This window comes from Tenrec ecaudatus, chromosome 6, assembly GCF_050624435.1.
Source record: "Tenrec ecaudatus isolate mTenEca1 chromosome 6, mTenEca1.hap1, whole genome shotgun sequence".
NCBI lineage: Eukaryota > Metazoa > Chordata > Mammalia > Afrosoricida > Tenrecidae > Tenrec > Tenrec ecaudatus.
Genome location: NC_134535.1, coordinates 5,108,116 through 5,128,056, shown reverse-complemented (window position 1 = coordinate 5,128,056; position 19,941 = coordinate 5,108,116). Strand labels below are relative to the sequence as shown.

General features: G+C 54.0%; 1 protein-coding gene across 2 annotated transcripts in view; it reads left to right on the top strand.

Annotated features, from left to right (window-relative positions):
* Window positions 1-19,941, top strand: part of FBLN1 (fibulin 1) — a 97,007-nt gene that overhangs the window by 15,709 nt on the left and 61,357 nt on the right. For both annotated transcript variants that reach the window (XM_075553503.1, XM_075553504.1), the window contains exons 4-12: window positions 73-244; window positions 2,905-2,964; window positions 5,176-5,277; window positions 5,686-5,823; window positions 7,770-7,907; window positions 11,130-11,273; window positions 12,435-12,563; window positions 13,286-13,411; window positions 15,551-15,670. In XM_075553503.1, coding sequence (XP_075409618.1) covers window positions 73-244; window positions 2,905-2,964; window positions 5,176-5,277; window positions 5,686-5,823; window positions 7,770-7,907; window positions 11,130-11,273; window positions 12,435-12,563; window positions 13,286-13,411; window positions 15,551-15,670 — 1,129 coding nt within the window. The remainder of the gene's footprint in view (window positions 1-72; window positions 245-2,904; window positions 2,965-5,175; window positions 5,278-5,685; window positions 5,824-7,769; window positions 7,908-11,129; window positions 11,274-12,434; window positions 12,564-13,285; window positions 13,412-15,550; window positions 15,671-19,941) is intronic.

Here is a 19,941-nt window from a genome sequence, read left to right as displayed (position 1 = left end):
GCAGTACTTGCTCGGACCTGTTGGGGGCAGTAAGTTCAGCCAAACCTCCAGCTTCTCCACTCTTGTTTGCAGAGATGTTGCCACTGCTGTCTGCTGGGGAGGGCGGCCCAGGCTCAGGGCCAGAGCTGCGAGTACAGCCTCATGGCTGGCTACCAGTGTGGACTGGTCTTCCGGGCATGCTGTGTAAAGAGCCAGGAGAGCTCAGACTTGGTGCCCGGGGATGTTGAGGACGTCCAAGAGCCAGGTATGGTCCCTCTGCCTCCCCTCCTTGGCGGGGAGGGGTGGGAGTGAGGTCCCGTCTCTTAACTGGGCACCGACGGACTGGAATTGTTGGATTGGATCCAGGAGGCAGGTCCTGGAGCAGGGCAGAAATGGCATTTTCCCAGTGAGCAAGCCCCCACTCTTTGCCCCGGTGGGGTCTCCCCTGTGGCTCTGGGGGGCATTATTGTTGAGTTGTGGCCTGTTTCATGAACTATCTCTGGGATTTCTGTGGCTCCCGACAGCTTATCTCTGCTTCGCCTTTTATCTACTTTACTTCCTGCCCAGACTGTCTTCAACCCCCACCCCATCCCCACCTTGGAGGACTCTTAGACCTTCCTCCCCGCCTCCCCCACTCACACATTTATCTTGTGTGATTGGCAGGGCTGCTGGGATGGCCGCAGCTTGCTTCCAAAGAAAGCACATGGTTGAGAGGAAGCCTTTGGAAACTTCCAGTGCTTCTAGAAGTTTCTAAAGGCTTCCTCACAATGGCTGTCTGTCATCTAGCACTGGCCTGTGGTGGCTCAGAGCAGCTACCAGTCAGAAATCGAATGATGGCTGTGAGTTCGGTTTTGAACAGCGTTGGCTCCCTGGTTGGGGGAGGGGTGCAAACAGTTCCTTGCCCACCTGATCACTAAATGCCTGGAGCTTTGAATCCACCCAGAGACACCTCGGAAGAAGGTCCTGGTAACCTTCTGAAAAACCAGCCATTGGGAACCCCCTCTGGAGCCCCCGTTCTGCCTGGTACACGAGGGGCTTTGTGCGTCAGAACGCAGTTGGTTTAGTGCGTGCACGTGTGGGTCTAAGATGGGAGGGAATGACCTGGGCCTCTGTCCGTTTGAGAAGGCGTGCTCAGACATCTGTGGGCCCCGCCGCTCCCGTTCTACAGGTAGAGGCGCTCCGGTGGGGCAGCTCGGGGTCAGGTCTAGTGGTCTTTCCCAGGCACACACCTCGATGACCTCATGGCACAAGTGATAACTGGTTCCTTGCGAGTTCTCCCTCCCGGGAGCCCACTGAGGGGTAGGAATGTTGTTCCTGTGCGCCTCAGGGCCCCTGGCCTGTGCCTGGCAGGGACTGGGGGAGCTTGGTGTCTGTCTGACTGAGTGCCCTGAGGGAATGAAGCACCCCATTATTCTCGCTTCCTAGCCTGGCAGAGATGGCTTCCTTCAATGGTCTTGGCTCTGGCATCTCCTCCTGAGATTAAACCTTCTCTTCTTCTTCCACCTCCTCCTTCCTTCTTTTTCTCCTGCTCCCCCTCCTCTTCTTCTATTGGTTAGTTTTAGTGGCCCCCAAAACCAAACTCGATGCCGACTCACAGCAACCACATAGGACAGGGTAGAACTGCGCCTTTTGAGTTTCCTAGACTGTAGCGGTCTCATTGTGGAAAGCCCTGTCCTTCTCCCATGGGGTGGCCGGTGCTTTCAAACTTGCTGGGTCAGTACCCAATGTGGAACCACTGCGCCTGCAGGGCACCACTTTTAACACAGAATCCACCTCTCGTACAATTCACTAGTTCCATCATCTGTCTGTGAATGGTCTAGGGACCCATCCCCACCCACCCAGTGTGTCCAGCGAATGGGTTTGAGGGGGGACAAGGATGCATCATAGACCAGGCCCTTTGGGGTCACCAGGAGTCAGAAGTGTGTTGTGTTTTAATCAGAAGTCCCGGAGGTGAGCAAGGAAGACCCCAGCTATTAATCCAAAGGTTGACGATTCAAAGCCACCCAGTGCCTCCACAGGACAGACGACCCCTGGTGGTGTGCCCCTGGAAAGGTGGCTAGGAAACCTTCAGGGCAGCGCCCCTGTGTCCCTCGGGGTCGTAGTCAGATGGAGGGTAAACTCAACAGCAGCCTGTTTTCAAAAACCCACCGCCATCGAGTCCATTTGGAATCATTGTGACCTGCAGGGCAGAGGAGAGCTGCTGCGAAGGGTTTCTGAGACTGTCCGTCTCTATGGGAACAGCCAGCTTCATCTTTCTCCTGCGGGGCAGCTGGTGAGGTTGAACCGCTGACCTTGAGGATAGCAGAACCCACGATGCCACCAGGGCTCCTCAACATACTCTGGGAGCCCCTGAGATACATTCTGGAGGAGCTTTGTGGCACAGTGGTTGCACGCAGGGCTGTCCACCACAAGGCCAGCGGTTTCACCGATCAAGAGAGAACGCAGCTCTCTGCTGCTGTGGGGACCCACAGCCTCTGACACCCACGGGGACAGTTCTCTCTGCCCTGTGGGGCCGCTGTGAGCCGGAAGTGACTGGACGGACGGCAGCGAGTGTGTTTTTTCAGGAGCGTCATTCCATTTTTAAAGAGAGAAGTTGAATTCCTCACCTATTAAGAAATGGGCTTGGTCCTCCCAATAAAACCAAATCGAATCAAAACAAGACACCCGTAGCTACGGCGCCGACTCTGAGCGTGTGAGAGTAGAGCCATGCTCCAGGGAGTTTTCAGTGGCTGGTTGTTCAGAAGTAGACCGCCCAGCCCTTTCTTCTGAGGTTCCCTGGGGCAAACCTATGGTTAGAGGTCAGGTGCCCAACCATTGGTGACATTCTATCCAGAAGAGGGAGAGGAGATCTTGGGCATTTCTTCTAAGAAAAGATGAAGGCGTTGTGTTTGGCTAAACATTTGCCTCTGTCTCCCTACCCCTTAGCTAAAATTCCTGAGGGCGAAGAGGAGCAAGAAGACCCATACTTAAATGACCGCTGCAGAGGTGAGAAGTGGGCAGGGGCTCATTAACCCTGAGTGGAAGTCCACACTGGTCTAACAGCAGACACCTTGGTGGCTTGGCTCTGGTCCGCTCTGGGAAGTGCCCTTTGGCTGAGGGTCATGGCTATCCTTTGGTCACTCTGGGCTCCTGCCTTCTTCCCGTAGCATCCTGGGAGCTGGGGCCTGGTGGGAAGGGCTGGTGAGCCTGGGCTTATGGGGAAGAGGTGGGTGCCACCCTGGCCTGAGGAGTCCCAGCACTGGCTATCATGTTCCACTAGCTTCTCCCAGGGTAGAGGGACCAGTCACTGGGCTTTGTGACCCTGAGCCCTGGAGCACCTGACACAGGGAGGGTGTTAAGTAAGGTTCCCGTGGCCACAGAGATCCTGGTCCAGTGTAAAGTCACAGGTCCTGGAATCCCTGGTTTTCCTGTGAAGCTCCGCTTTTGTTCCTCCAAAGCCCAGCCTGTTGAGACAGGCACGTCTTTGCCACGTCCATTCCGAGACTCGCCCACTGGTGGGCAGAGGGTCCTTAGGATAAGCAGGGATCCTGCACTCAGTTCTGGGAGGGGATGGGTAGCAGAGAGCCCCAGACAGTGCTGCCCTGACAGGAGGCCAGGAGGAGGGCTTTCAGGAAAGGAGAGGCACTGTCTCAATGTCTTGGAGGCCAGATGTTCACACCAGGGTGTTGGCAGGTTGATTAGATCTGGGGTTCCGAGGGAGAGTCTGCCCCTGCCCAGGGCTCCCTCTTTACCTTTACTGGTTCAAGAACAGGTTACCTTCTGCTTCCAATGTTTGGTTGATAATGAAACCATGCATTTTTAGTAACGGAAGAATGTACTTGAAAAAAAATTTTTTTAGGTAATGGGATTTTGGTGCAGTAAGTGGGGCGTGTGTGTGTGTATGTGTGTGTAGGGGATAGTATGGAGTCTCTGATTCAGGGGATGGTGGAATGAGACCTGTTTCTTTCATGCTTGCTTTCTTTTAAAAAAACAAATTTATTGATACAAAATCATCCAAATATCATATAACTTGGTAGTTCAGTTATATTAAGAAGAGTTGTATAATCATCACCACGGTCAATTTTAGAACATTTTCTTATTTCTTTTACTCATTGTTATTAGCTCCCCATTCCCCCTATCCTCCCCTGCCATTACCCCCAAGAAACTATTTATCTAGTTCCCATCTCCAGAAAACATACAAAACAAAGCTAACAATAATAGCAAAGTAAAACCAAAAACTTCAATCAATTAAGATAGCAGGTGCTATTAAAAACTAGAACAAATTTTAAATGGGTCAAGAGAGACCCTTTTCTTTAGATTCACAGTTAATATAAATGCCCACCAGTTGGCAGTATGCATGGGAAGTGGGAGATAGGCATCCCCTTAAACTTCAGAGACTGAAACTGCAGGTGGGCACTATATGTCCCATTAGTCAGTAAAAGGGTTAACTGATTATATGTTCAAAAACAGACCCTAGTTTGCTCTAACAAGATCACACTCACCGGTCCAGGGGTAAGGATCTCAACTTAGCTTTTGGGAGGGCGGCAGATTCCCCTTGGAGAAGCCTCATGTTCCTCTCTGGGGACCCTCATGGAGGGGCTTCCTGAGGGAGCTGTTACAACAGTTGAAGATTAACCAGGAAGTACAGGGAAAGGGGGTGAAGCACAGGGGACTAGTGGTCAGTGGAGGTAGGAGGTGGGCTTAATGGCCCGGGCAGCATTTGGGAATGTAACAACCCCCTCCCTGTCCCCTCAGGGAAACTACATGGTAGAGGTTTATCATGATGGACTTGCCCGTGAACATCCCAGATACCTTATAGGGAGAGTGGGCTGAGGGTGTAAACCAGGGAGACTGGGAGAGACTCCAGGAGAGTTTTGCCCGGGAGCGTCGGAGCTAAGGCACTGGTAGTGGCAAGGCAATACAGTCGCTGCTTGAGAGATTTGGGGAGAGGCAGGGCCTGCTCAGGACCTGGTCTCATGGGGATGGGATACTGTCCCCTGCTGGTCAGCGGTCCTTTCTTATCCACCTCCCATGGCCTCAGAACTCACAGACCATCCTGTGTGTCCCATGCTATCAGCCAGTGCTGGCACTGACCCTACACACTGGAGGACCTCCTGCAGGGCGGTGGGTGAAGCCCACTTTCCTGCCTTCTCTGCTTGGGGTGGTGGGGGCTGGAGAGGATGTCCCCTGAACCCCATTCACATGCTCTGTCCGCAGGCGGTGGGCCCTGCAAACAGCAGTGTCGAGACTCGGGGGACGAGGTGGTCTGCTCTTGCTTTGTGGGCTATCAGCTGCTGCCCGACGGCGTCTCATGTGAAGGTCAGTCCCTGCTGCCCTGAGGTTCGAGCAGGCTCCCTGCCAGGTAGGGAAGCACCCAGGACGGAGGGTCTGGCTGTCCCAAAAGAGGTCAGGAATTAGGCTCAGAACATGTCCTGTGTTTAGGGTCAGCAGATTGGCCCTGGGCAAGTCTCCTAGCCTCTCGTCTCCAATGGGTGTCCCCTTCCCACTGGGCTTGTTGAGGGTCTTGTGACCCCAGGCTATGGGCGGGTGCTCAGCTGGCGAATGCCCAGTACCCTCTCCAGACACAGCTTGCATGTCCTGCAACAGGGCCCCAGCTGGGCGGGAGCCAGTCCCCCCCATCCGCCCCCGGAGTTCCAGCCAGTCCCAGGAACTGAGGAGGGATCCCACGTCCCGTTGGTAACTGCTGACCATTCTGCTCCCTCCCAGACGTAAATGAGTGCATCACGGGCACGCACAGCTGCCGGCTGGGCGAGACCTGCATCAATACCGTGGGCTCTTTCCGCTGCCAGCGGGACAGCAGCTGCGGGACAGGCTATGAGCTCACGGACAACAATGACTGCAAAGGTGAGCAGCGGGCGCAGCACCCCCAAGTCCACAAGAGTAGGTGTGGGGGGCGGTGCTCACTGGTGGCGGGTGCTGGTGGTGCTGTGCCCCATGCGGCTGTCGTGGCTCATTGGTGTTTGCTGCCGGGTGGTTGGTCCCCTGACTCATGGTGACCCTATGAACAGTGGCACCAGTTGTCACCTGCTCCCATGCCATCCTTGGGATTGGCAGCAGATGAGACTATGGTGGTGTGAGCAGCAGCCTCTGCCCGGGAGCCTCTGGGGAGTGGGGTGGTATACATGGTTAACTCGCTCCACAGGGTCTTGTAGACCCAGAGGCACAGCAGAAAAAAGGCCTGGCTATCCGCTTGGGAAGTCAGCCGTTGGGCTCTGTAGGAGCAGAGCGCTAGCCTGACACACGCGGGATTGGCATGAGCCCGGGTCAGCTTGCTGGCAGCTTGTCTCTAGACCTGCTTGGGTGGGTGTCAGGAACCCAGGTTTGGGTGGGTGGGGGGTGCTGGGTGAGAAAGCAGGAAAGGGCCCATAGAAACGATCAGGAAGCTGAGAGCAGGCCTGCCCTGGCTAATCTGTCCTTCATGCCAAGTGGCTAATTGGAGTTTCTGGAAGCGCCTCAGTGCACGGTGATGCAAAAGAAATATGCAGGATGAATGTGGGGAGCCCGTGTGCTCTTTCTTCCCAGAGAGGAAGAAACAAAGCCACCCCAAACACAGGTCTTTGTCTGTACCATAGCTGCCTTCCGTCTGATTGAAGTTCAAAGCACCTTTGCTTCCCCTGTCTTAAAAACACACAAAGACCGGGCCGTTCTGGCTGCCGGCCTCTCTGTCTGCCGCTGCCAGGACCCAGGCGTTGACTGGGGGTGAAGGCTGTAATGTGGATCCTGCAGAACAGGGGTGGGGAACCTTTTCCCCCTGCCATTTGGCTGTTTATAACATCATTCGCAGGCCACACAAAATTATCAACTTGGATACTAGCCCACTCTCTCTGGGCCAACATTTCATGAACTCAGCCCCAACATGCTGGCCAAAACCACTTCTCTTTGGTGAGGTGTGTGATGTGAGCTGGTTACTATGCTCTCTCTGGCCTCCTATGGCTTGTGGGCCAGAGGTGTCCCACCTCGTTTTAGAGCCTGGTTTTCTGCCTTTCTGCAAACCTGTGCGAAAACGTTGCGCAGAAGCCCGCGCAGCCAGGCCCTTCTGACAGCTGTGGGCTTTCGAGTGGCATCCATTCAGCCCAGCAGCTCTGGTGGCATCGTGGGTCTACATTGGGCTGCGATCTGCAAGGTCAGCAGTGTAAAACCACCTTGGGAGAAAGACCAGCTTTCTGCTCCCATCAACAGTTACAGTCTCAGAAACTCACAGGGGCGGTTCTTCCCTGTCCTGTGGGGTGGTTCCCCCAACACTGCCCCCCGCCCCTCCTCTCTTGATTTCATTCCATGCCTGTGGGCTTTGAACTTCGAGAAGCCAGTTGGCCAAGCCAACTGAGACTCCATCATTCGAATGTTTGACATCATGAACTTCAAGGGAAGGCAGCCTGGTCTTAATCTGAAGTACAGTCATCACTGTTCATATTTGGAATATCGTGAAGACTTCCCAACAAAGGCGCGCTCAGGGGCCGGGTTTATGCCACTGAGCCAGTTCTTTGATGCCCTAAACATAGCCCTCAGTTGGCATAGCCCTCAGCTGGCAGCGACAAAACCCACATCTGCCAGGGAAGCACCTGGGCTACTTATTCTGCCAGAAAGAGCCCCCAGAGGGATTCGGAGACAGGCAGCAGTTAGGTCTTTAGCAATGTGAACTTGAACTCTGGGTAGTGTCGAGCTGTCTAGGGGATTGTCCGGGACTCTGGGTAAATGAGCATTAGGGAAAAAATGTGTGTGATTTTAAAAGTGTTGTACGATGCTTCTGGCAGGATGCTTGCTAACCGTTTCCTTTTTTTATGATGTACCAGATATTGACGAATGTGAGAGTGGTATTCATAACTGCCTCCCCGATTTTATCTGTCAGAATACTCTGGGATCCTTCCGCTGCAGACCCAAGCTACAGTGCAAGAATGGTTTTATACAAGATGCTCTAGGCAACTGTATTGGTAAGGCGCCCCGCTGCCGGGCGCAAGGGTTCTGTCTGCAGGGTGGTTGGCGGTCCAGCCGGTCCAGCCAGCAGGCTCTGCCTTGAGCGGGTCAGAGGGAGCACAGGACACAGAGCAGGGTCAGATGAGAGGTATCGCGGCACTTGCAGGATGTCGGGTGCCGAATTTCTCAACGTGGCTGCCCCAAGACAGAAAGTATAAATAAACTCATGGGGCCAGGATCTGGCCCAAGGGTCATCGTTTGCTAACCTTTTGCAGATGAACAGAGTCTCAGTGGTGCAGGGGGTGAAGCCTTCGGAAGGTTGCTAGCTGAAAGGGTGGTGGTTTGAGCCCGCCTAGCCGCTCTGCGGGAGAAAGGCCTGGTGATCCGCTTCTACGATCACCACCCAGAATTCCCTGTGGGGCAGTTCTACAAGGTGACATAGGTTTGCTGTGAGTCGGAATCGACTCCAAGCACCAATCACAATATCAACCAACAAGTGCCCGGGGTGGTGCCCACAGCTAGCACACTTGCCGCTGTGGTCGGCAGTTTGAATTCGCCCAGAGACACCCCAGAAGAAAGGCCTGGCTATCTGTTTGCTGGAAAGCAGGCACTGAAGAGTTCGTAGCCAGTCCTCCTACACCCATGGGGTGGCCATGAGTTGTCGAGCTGAAAGATCTTGTATTCTGGAGCCGGCAGACGCCTGGTTTCGAACCGGAGGACCTAAGGCCATTTCCTTTCCCTCTCTGAACCTCCTTCTCCTCTGTCAAGTGAGGCCGATCGTTCCCTGGTGGACCATCCTTACTCTGCAAGCCGCAGAGCATCTGGGTCAAGGGGAGCCAGTCCCCTGCCGCCACCCATCTTCAGGCTTAAAGAAAGGGTTTGGAAAATACAAGGGCGGTCAGCGGGGAAGGAGCGAGCGATGTGCGGAACCGTGGGTGAGCCTGGCCAGGGAGGAGCTGTCCGTCCCGGCGTCACTCAGGCTAGCCACCTAGTGCCAGCATTTGGGTCCAGACTTGGCAGCCTTTCCTTGCCCTTGCTTGGCTGAACCTGCCCCTGACGTCAGAGAGCCTTTTCTGACCCGCGGTACAGGCAGGCCCCTTAAAAGACCACTGTCCCCGTTACTGCTCATCTCTTTCTTATTCGAGAGGGCTCAGCCTTCAGAGGTCAAGGCCAGTTGTCCGGTGCTGTCCATTCATCCACTTGGCTCTGAGTCATAGTGACCCCGTGTGCAGGGGATCCTGCGCCATCCTGACGGGTATTACGTTTGAACCCATTGTCGCGGCCACTGGGACTGTCCATCTCTCTCGTTGAGGGGCTTCCTCTTTTTCACTGACCTTCCACCAAGCACGCTGTCCTTCTCCAGGAAGCGGTCCCTCCAGATGAGATGTCCAAAGTACGTGAGACGACGTCTCGCTGTCCTCACCTTTCAAGAGCCTTCTGGCTGTACTTCTTCCGAGACAGATAGGTTTGTTCTGCTGGCAGCCTTTGGTAATTTCAACCATCTTAACCAGCACCATAGTCAGAGGCATCGATTCTTCAGACAGGAGCCACTAGCTGATCCATGGGGGAAAGAGGAGACTCTCTACTCCCTTAGAGAGCGACCATCTCAAACACCCACAGGGGCAGTCCCACTCTGTCCCATGGGGTCATTCTGAGTCAGAATTGACCCAGTGGAAGTGAGTTTTTTCGGCCTTTCCTAAATAAACCTCGACCGATCTCCTACTAAAACGGAAGTTTGTGTTGAAATCACTTTTTTTCCCTCTTCACATATGGATTTTTCATGGGGAATTCTGTCATCTTTTCATTTGAACGTTTCTTCAAACGTTTCGAGGCATCCCGTGAGAAAGGCGCCAAGCAGCACTCACGTCACGTCACCAGTAGTGCGAGAGCTACGGCGGTGGTGTTGGCCGCACGTGGGAAGTTACGCATCCATTCTCCGTGTCCTGCGCCAAACTCTTCCACCACCGGGAAGCCAGCGCCCTGCTCCCGCAGGCTACCCGTCTGACTTTTCAGTGGCTGCTCTCAGCTGGTTCCATGTAGACAATTCTTTAAAAGAGCCCGGGCAGGTGGTGGCGTCCTTGGGTGCCATCCAGTCCGGTGCACCCCATAGCAACCCTGTGCACCCTGGAGCGAAACACTTGCCTCCCCTGTGCCAGGCTCACCACTGCTGTTGCGTTTGAGCCCCTTGTTGCTGCCACTGTGTCGTGCCTTCCTTCTTGTCGCTGGCCCTCCCACACTTCACCAAGCCTGACGTCCTTCCCCAGGGGCCGGTCTGTCCTGACATGTCCAAAGCCGGTGAGACACGCATCGCCATCCTTGCCCCTAAGGAGCTGTTGGGTTGTACTTCTTCCAGGACAGATGCGCTTGTCCGTGATGCTCTCCATATTCCTCTCCAGCACCATCGTTCTCCTGCATCGAGTCTTCCTCGGCCTTCCTTATTCCGTGTCCAACTTTCACCTGCCTAGGAGGCCACGGGAAATTCCGCGGCTTGGGTCGCGTGCACCTTAGTCATTTGGCCCTTTTGCGATGGGCTTGTTTCAGTCAGGATTTCAAGGTTCCTTCACGGTGTGTTTTTCAGAACCTCGTCTCTTTAGGACTTCACTTCTCTTTAGGGTACGCCATCATATGGGGATGTTGTTGCCTGCCACTGGGCCGAATCCGACCCACAATGACTATAGGACAGAGTAGAACTGCCCCAGAGGGTTTCTCAGCCTGTGTAATCTTTATGGGAGCAGCTCACGGGAGTTTAAGGTCACCACTTCTGTAGGATTAGGAAGCCCGTATGACCTCTCGCTCACTGAGAACAGCTACATAAACCCAGTTTCCAAACAGGGTCACGCTCAGAGGGACAGGGACCAGGACTCTACCATACCTTGTCGGCAGATAATTCAATCCATCACAAGACTACAGGGTGGCATGGGACTTGCTGGGTCCAGGGAGACAACTGAGCGTCCTCAGGGCTTGTGACAGGGCTGGGACTCAGGGCGGGGGACTTGATGAGCATTGTGGAAGGGCCGAGAAGCCCGGCAGGCCAGCCTGGGTTGGTTGCTGGGGAGAGTGGAGGTGTTTCAGCGTTCAAAGCAGGCAGAGGGCCGAGAGGTGCACTATAAGGAGGCCAGCTGGCGGAAGTTGCCTTGTGGCCTGGGGGTACGGGCCGCGTGCAGAGAGGAGAGGACCTGCCTACTGGCTTCCAGAGGCCCCGCGAAGCTGACCTTGATGTTCTGTCTCTCCCACTGCAGATATCAATGAGTGCTTGAGTATCAGTGCCCCCTGCCCTGCCGGGCAGACGTGCATCAACACAGAGGGCTCGTACACGTGCCAGAAGAACGTGCCCAACTGTGGTCGAGGCTACCACCTTAATGAGGAGGGCACCCGCTGTGTCGGTGGGTCTACACTTTCAAACTCTGGGATCCAGGTGTCTGTCTGCTCCAGGCACACACACCCCGCTCCTGGGACTCCAGAGGAGAGCCCCCCAAACCGGGCATACCCACTGGTCCATCCCGTTCATGGCCAATCCCCAACTGGAGGCCTGGCACCCTGCAGGCCCATAGGGGTCTCCTGCGTTCTCCACCCCATACTAGCTGCCCAGTGGCCGCAGAGCACAGCCCAGGCGGTGGCGAGAGTCCAGTCCTTCCGAGTTGGCTCCTGATGCACAAACCTCCCCACCAGACTTTGCACGGATTTGCCCTTATTCCTGTGCTGACACTGTGGTGAAGTGTGCAATGGCAAGGTTGGTGGTTCAAATCCACCCAGCCGCTCCATGGGGTCTGGCAAGCAACCCCATAAAGATGTCCCCTCGCCTAAGAAACTCCGTGGGCAGTCCCAGTGGGCAGTCCTAGTCTCTTGTGGGGTGGGGAGCGATCCAGGACTTACAATACACTCGACCTCAGTGGATTTGGTTTGGGGGCTCAGCTGTTAACCAAAGGGTCAGTGGTTTAAACCCAACCTCCAGCCCTGGGGAAAAAACATGGCGATGTAAAGACACACACACACACACACACACACACACGCACCCCCCCACACCCCCACCCCCGTCAAGTCCCCACGGACCCAGTGACCTTGCATAGGGTTTGTGAGGTCGTACGTCTTTACCGGAGCACACAGCCTCATGTTTGGACCTCAGAGTAGCCAGTGGGTTCCAACTGCTGACCTTGAACTTAGCAGGCTGGCAAGTCACCCACCATATGACCGGTTTCCTGGGAATCCCTGTGGGCAGATCTACTCATTCACGTGGCCTTGATTTGAAGCCACTCCCCACATAAGCCCCGCCTTTCCCCTGTGTCCCTCAGCCTGGAACCTGCCCCATATGCTCCCATGTATCTTGGGGTCCACAGTGGCAGAACCTGTCCTCTAAATGAGAGTCAGAACTGAGGGGCTGTGGAGCATGGGCTGGGTTCCCAGGGGGAGGAGCAGGGGCTTCCTCCGGGCAGTGCTATCTCCTGGCATGGGACCCTCACACAGTAGGCATCCCATGAAAGCGGAGTGGAGGGAGGGAGTGGTGCCCCTCTCTTGCCCGGGTGTAAACGTGTCTGTCTCCTGTGCAGATGTGGACGAGTGTGCGCCGCCCTTGGAGCCCTGTGGGCCGGGACACCTCTGTGTGAACACCCCGGGGTCTTTCCATTGTGAATGCAAGTCTGGTTACTATTTTGAAGGCATCAGCAGAACATGTGTGGGTACGTGGCTGGCCTGCAGGCCTTCTTAGGGCTAGGGTGCCCCTGCTAAGGACGTGGGTGCCTGAAAGGCCTTGTTAGGGTCTGGGGAACCTGGCTGGTAGTGAGCATCCTGCAGGCTTCCCTGAGGACTGGGGTGCCCCTGCCGAGTATGTGGGTGCCCTGCAGGCCTTCTTAGGACCTGAGGGCACACATCTAAGGATGTGGGTGTCCAGTAGTTCTCCCTTTTGTGCCTGGGTGTCCTCGTAGACCTCCGGGAGCCTGGGGACCTAGCTGGGTGGGGACCAAAGAGTCTGGCTTAGGGTACCATAGCTGAGTGACCTTCAATGCTGGGCCCTTCCTTGTCCTTGCCTCACCTCAAAGCCCCAAATGCGGGCAGCTACCTGGGAGGAACCGCCTCCCTTCCAGGTGTGGCTATATCCACCAGGTGTGAGAACCACCAGGAAGGGGGACACCCCTCTGGACCGAGCCCATCCCCCCAGACCAGGAATCCCTGGATGGGGTAGGGGCTGGCCCCAGCTGAGCCTCTTCTCGCCAGTTTAAGGACAGGCTAGCATTCGTGCCCAGGTGCTCTGATGGGGGGCGGGCAGGCAGGCCAGTGTGGTGTGCTCTGGCCACTCCACGGCTTACCAAGTTTGGGATCAGTCATTTGCAGGGGAGGTGAGGGTTGCAGCCACACGGCTGCCATTCTGGGCCGGGTCTGGAGCCCCCTCTTGTGCTTGCAGACATCAACGAGTGCCGACGCTACCCTGGCCGCCTGTGTGGCCACAAGTGCGAGAATACACCCGGCTCCTATCAATGCAGTTGCACGGCCGGCTTCAGGCTGGCCGCAGATGGCCGTTCCTGTGAAGGTGAGGGCGGGGTGGGGCCGGGAGGTGGGGGCGGGGCCAGGGGTGGGCGAGGTTGGAGTGACTGGCCTAGGTCTGCTGAGGTGGGGGCGTGGCCAGGGCAGAGGCGGGGCCAGTTGTATGAATAGCAGGGCTACCCTCAGGTAGCTGCCAGCCAGTTAAGGTGAGGGCATCCCATAGGGTGGCCAGGAGGATGTCAGAGGCCCCTTACTTACCCCTACCCAGTGTGCCGAGCTGCCATCCCCTGGGCAACTCCCCCCCCACCTCCTAGATAAGTGGAGTGGGTGTACCCATTTCTTGCCGCGGTGGCTGGTCCTGTGGTGCCTCCATTCCTACCCCAGGTGTGTCAGTGTGGTATCATCACCTAGTAGATCCCTACTCGTAGCGACCTTATAGGAGAGGGGCAGAACTGCCTTTGTGGGTTTCGGAAACTAAATTATTGCGGGAGTAGAAAGCCTCATCTTTCTGCCTCAGAGCACCTGGTGATTTTGAACTGCTACCTTGTGGTTCTCAGCCCGTTACATACCCATTCCACCACCATCAGGGCTCCCTCTTAAAGCCACAGGGTAGATATTTCAGGGGGTGCAGACCTTGTGCAGTCTCGGACACACCAGCCACAGGTGGGTCATGTGCACCTGCATGGGTGGGGCTGCAGCTGATGTTGTTAGGTGCCATGAGCCTGGTCCGAGTCTAGTGCCCCCCTGCACAGCAGAGGGAAACACTGCCTGGCACTTGGCCATCCTCACAATTGCTGTGTCTGAGCCCATTGTTGCAGCCACTGTGCCCATCCTTCTCCTCGAGGGCCTTGCTCTTTCGCTGCCCCTGGACATTACCAAGCGTGATGTCCTCCAGGGACTGGTCTCCCCTGACAACATGTCCAGAGTACAGGAGACAAAGTCTCACCATCCTTGCTTCCTTTTTTTAAAATTTTAATTAAAGTGGTTTTAAAAATTGTTTTATTAGGGGCTCTTACAGCCATCCTTGCTTCTAAGGAACATCCTGACTACTTTTAAGACAGATCTGTTTGTTCTTTGGGAAATCCATGGGCTCCAGTCACAGTGGTTAGAAATACGGTGGGGTGGAGGCTAGATTGGGCCTGACCCCTGCCCCAGGCATGGGAAGAGATGATCCTCATTCCCAGGGTTGAAGGAGGAGGAGGCTTGATGTCCTGGCCAGGACTTAGAGGGCCTCCTTCGGTCCTGTCTTCCGCTGAGGAAGTGTGTGGGAGGATTGAGCGGGGCAGGGTCAGACTTCTTAGAGAAGGAGAGCTCTCTCTGGGATCTGAGGCCAACTGGGGACTTGGAGGGAGATGGGTGGTGAGGGAAGGGGGGAAGATGCCGCACTTCACTTACTGGGCATGGAGCCAAGCCACCTCAGGGTGGCCTCAGGCAGGACCCTGCTTCTCCATGTGAAGTGTGTGTTCGCTTGAAGGGCAGGGTGGGAGAATGGTGGGGTCTCAGTCTCTTAGTGCTGCTGCACTAACAGAAATACCACGGAACGTTTTTCTCTCACGGTCCAGCAGGTGCTGCATTCAAATTCAGGGCCGGCTCTTGGGGAAGACCCTCTGTCCACACTGGGGGAAGGTCCTTACCTTAGCTTTCCTCTGGCCTGCATTCTTCATTCCTGGGTGGTCTCCACAGGGTGTCTGTGTTTGCCTGTCCCTGCTTCTAATCTGCTCGCTCTCTGTCTCCAAAATGATTAGGTTTAGGACCATCCACTTTAATACAGGAGCCCTGGTGGCACAGTGGTTATGAGTTGGGCTTCCAACTGCAAGGTCAGCAGTTTGAAACCACCAGTGGCTCTAAGGAAGAAAGACAGGTTTTCTACTCCCGTAACATGTTACAGTCTCAAAACCCACAGAGGCAGTTCTACTCCGCCCTATAGGGTTGTAGTGAGTTTGGCTTCTTTGAGTTACCCTGATACAGCTGCATCAGCTTCAGAAGGAAATCCCCTTTTCCAAATGAGAGCAGCCCTAGGGTTAGGGGTTAGGATTCTTACCCGCCTTTGTGTCCTCCATTGCTGGGACACAATCCCATCATCACCAGGTCTGCCCTTGCCCCCTTGGCATGTTTTGGCTGCTGGGAGGCTGGGATGTGAGCCCCTGCTGTGAGGTTGACCTTGGGGCTGCCCCATCTCTTCCAGACGTGAATGAGTGCCTCAATAGCCCCTGCAGTCAGGAGTGTGCCAATGTCTACGGCTCCTACCAGTGCTATTGCCGCCGGGGCTACCAGCTCAGCGATGTGGACGGCGCTACCTGTGAAGGTAAGGGTGCCCCCTGTGGGTGGGAGGGCGCTCCTTGGGCCTTGCTCCCCCACACTAGGACTTCCTTGGGCCTGAGTGCCCCCCTGCTTCCCACCCTTCCAGACAGGTTGGTGTTTAGTGTTACTTCTAGCTAAGGTTTCTTGGAATACCCTTGACCCACTGTTGAGTGAGGTTTGGAAGGAAGCAATTCACCCCTTGAATTTTTCCCTAATAAATATGGAGCCCCAGTGGTGCATGGGTGTTTTAGACTGAGGGACTAGAGAAACAAATTCAGACACACTCATATGTGTATAAGAAAAAGGTTTCTATACAAGAGGAGTTGAGTATTGAGAAAACATCCCAGCCCAGTCCAGGTCAAGTCCATTCAGATCAAGTCCATAAGTCCAGTATTAGCCCATGTGTCTGATACCAATCTATAAAGTCCTCTTCAGACTCACAAAACACATGGAATGATCCTGAATGCAGGAAGATCACAGGCCAGTTGGTACAGAGTCAGTAACCATAGAAGCATCTCAGCCCTGTCAGGGGTCTCCATGTGGCTCCTCCAGTTCCCAGGGCTGCATCAGGGTAGGTCCATGTGTCTTCTCCTTAGGGATGTTTCTTGGGAAATGAGCCAAGAGAGAGTCTCTCCTGCCTCCAAGCAGGAAATCCAGGAGTTCCCAGAAATCTCAGGAGTTGGCCATGCCCACACAGAGGCCTCACTGGCTATGACCCGATTGACAGACTAGACTCCACCCCTTCACTCTTAATCCTCTCAAGTCCTCTCAAGTCCCAAATTGACACCAGATTATGTAACTACCACAATGAGCATGACTCAATTTCCCTTCTGAGGGTCTCCTGAGCCCAGATATCAAGGGTGGGTGGTGACGTGGGGCCAAGGGCTACAGGCCTCAGAGCCACTCAGAACTCTGCTGCTAAGCACCACCCATGTTTAGCTTTTTGGCAGCTTCTCTCCAGACATAGGGCTCCCTGGTGACATAGTTGGCTACGCACTGAGCTGCTAACCCCAAGGTTGGTGGTTGGAATCCACTTACTGCTCCAAGGGAGAAAGATGAGGCTGTCTACTCCTGTAAAGACTTCCAGTCCCAGAAATCTACAAGGGCAGTTCTTCCTTGTCCTGTAGGGCTGCACTGAGTGGGAAAGGAGGAGCTAGCAGAGTTTGAGTTTGTCCTCAGACCTGAGCCACCAGTTCCTTCTCTCTCACATGAGCAGTTAAAGGAAGCCCTGGTGGCATAGTGGCTACCTGTTGGGCTGATAACTGCAAGGTCAACAGTTGGAAACCACCAGCCGCTTCTCAGAACAAAGACGAAACTTTCTACTCCTATCAAGAGTGACAGTCTCATAAACCCACAGGGGAAGTCCTGCCCTGTCCTGTAGGGTCCTTAAGAGTCGGGATCAGTGGCAGTGAGATTTTTTTTTTTTGAGTGAACATGTGCAATTAACCCAGACCCACCAGGTTGTTGGAGGATTGATTAGAATCATGTGTTAAACGCTGTTTCATGCTTAAATAGCCAACTATTAGGATGATTGGGAGTTATTACTTTTTTTTCTTCATAAAAATGAATTTTGGTTGTTGCTGTTGAAAATATACACAGCAGAACAAAGTTCTCAGTGGACAACTTAATGACAGGGACAATCTTCAGGCTGTGCCTCCAGCCTCCCCCTCCCTCTCCCAGCCGTTCCTTCCCAGTCGGCATAAACGTCCTGCCCCCCCAGGTTCCCATTGAACCTTTCCAGTTGCTGTTGTCTGCCTGGTCCGTGGAGACAGCGCTTTAAAGTGCTCAGTGCGCTCTTTGTGTCACGCGGTAACAGTTGAGACTGTTGTGTGTGTGCTCAAGGATGCGTAACTCGACATTTGCCAAGTCGACGTTGTTAAGAATAGTTTCATCAGCATGTATATACTTCCCGTGTCGTACAACTTAATTGTTCAATCGTATTCAGGAAATTGGTGCAACCAGCACAATCAACTTCAGAACACCTTTCCTCTTGTACTAGTGGTTAGCTCTCCATTTCCCCCATCTCCCCTCCCCGGTCGCTAGTCGATCATCCATGAGTTAATGTCTCTGCCCCAGGTTCCATATACACAGGAAACAAACAGGAATAAACAAACACCAACGACCGTGACAAAACAGAGAAAAACCTCAATTGGGAAAAAAAGCAGAAAATATGAAAAAATTGGAACAGCTTTAAAAATGGGTCAAAAGGGAGATCAACTGATAAGATATATAATTTTAACCCGACCACATCTGCCATAGTGTTTTTACAATGTTCTCTGTCAGATAGCAAGACTATCCACAACCAAAGCCTATGTTGAGAGGGGATTCACCAGAGGCTAAATTCTTTTTTTTTTTTAAACATTTTATTAGGGACTCATACAACTCTTATCACAATCCATACATATATCAATTGTATAAAGCACATCTGTGCATTCTTTGCCCTCATCAGAGCATTTGCTCTCCACTTAAGCCCTTTCCTGCAAGTGGATTTTGGGCTTCCAATGGCATCCATAGCCTTCTGCAAACTAGATGTTCTCAGGCTAAACTCTGAAACCATCCCCTCCTTTGGATTTGGTTTTCGTTATGTGCCATCCTTAGATCACATGGACTGGTGTGCTTCTTCCATGTGGACTTAGTTGATACCTCACTTAAAGGGCTGCTTGTTTTGAGACAAGCCTATAAGGTCCCAGACATTATTCTTTCTAATAGTTGGGCACCATCTGGTTTCTTCACCACACTTGCTGTAGTACCCGTATCTTCAGTGATCGCTTCGTGAGGGAACACGTTGAGCAGGGACATGTAACCAGTGACTCCGAGTATAGGAACTGTGTTATGCATCCATCCAGGGGTGTTTGGTGTCAACCGTTCAATCACCAAAATCAAGCCCACTGCCACTGAGTGGATTCTGACTGAGCGACCTGTGGGGCATCAACCCCCACAATGGAATGGGTGCAAGGGGCGGTTGTGGAATTGAGGGATAAAATTAAAGAGACATTAAACCAAAAAAAAGCATGCACTCTCTCACCTCTGGGACGGCCACAGCAGCCAGGTCTGTACAGACAAAGCAACTATATTTCCCATCACAGCTTATGTATACTTCCTGGACGTGCAAGCCCCGCCCCCCCTCCAATTACATCCTGACAGGAAGGGGTTGTACTATAGGCATACATGCAACAGGAGGGGGACAGGCTTGGGGTGTACATGTGACTAGATGGGCGGACTCTAAAGTCAAGGTGGCAGCCTAACCTTGATCCTCCCTGAGTTGGCTGGACCTTGTCTTTGGGCTCTCCTTCAATCCATATCATTATCAGCAGGGAGTGGGCCCCACCTAGGGTGGGACAGACAATAGGGTCTGAGTGCCCTAGATGGCTGATAACCCCTTTAAGTATCTGACCTCCAAGCGTATTCCATGGACCATGTGTTAGCAAGCAGCACCTTAGGTTTGGCATATCACGTGGGGGGGCAACCTGGGGAATAACTTTCCTGTATCCCACAGTGACCCTCTAGGACAAGGTAAACTGCCTGTGGTTTCCCAGACTGGTAGTCTTTACAGGAACAGACAGCCTCATCTTTCTTCTGCAAGTGGCTGGGGGGCTTCACCAGCCCACTCTGTGCTTAGCAGCCTCACCCTTAAGCCACCTTGCTACCAAGACTCCCCGTGCTGGATGCACATAAGGCCACTGCCATTGAGTGGATTCTGATTCTCAACAACCGTGTATGGGGGTTCTGAGACTGAATTTCTAAGGGAGCAGGTAACCTCAGCTTTCGCCCACAGCGCACCTGGTGGCGTTGAACTGCCCACTTTGCAGTTAGCAGTCCCCCCTGCTTAGCTCAGTGCACCACCAGGGGCTCCTCAGCAAACCCTCACTGCTTTCCAAACGCTGGTTCCCCTCTCCCCTTCCCTCCTGCCCAGGTAACCGGTCCTCTAGCATCTGCTTATGGTAGATGTTTGTTAGAGGGTAGAATCCCAGGACTCACTGGCCGTTTGTGATTGGCTGTTGATAAATTCACAGCAGGGTGCCCACTACTGTTGTGCCCCTCCTGAAGCTCTGAGGCTTCTCCCCACTCTGTGTAGCTGCTCCCCCCCAAAAAAAAAGACAAAACACTTTGCATCACAAACCTGTGTGATCCCAGGCTCTCCCTCCTCTCTCTCTACCCCCGTTTTCCTTCCATTAAATGGGCCTGGACCCACCTCCTCGCTCCAGTCCCAAGTGAACTCCTGGGTCCTGATCACTGGCTGGCAGGGACTAGGGGCATGGGGTTAGGGGCGGGTCC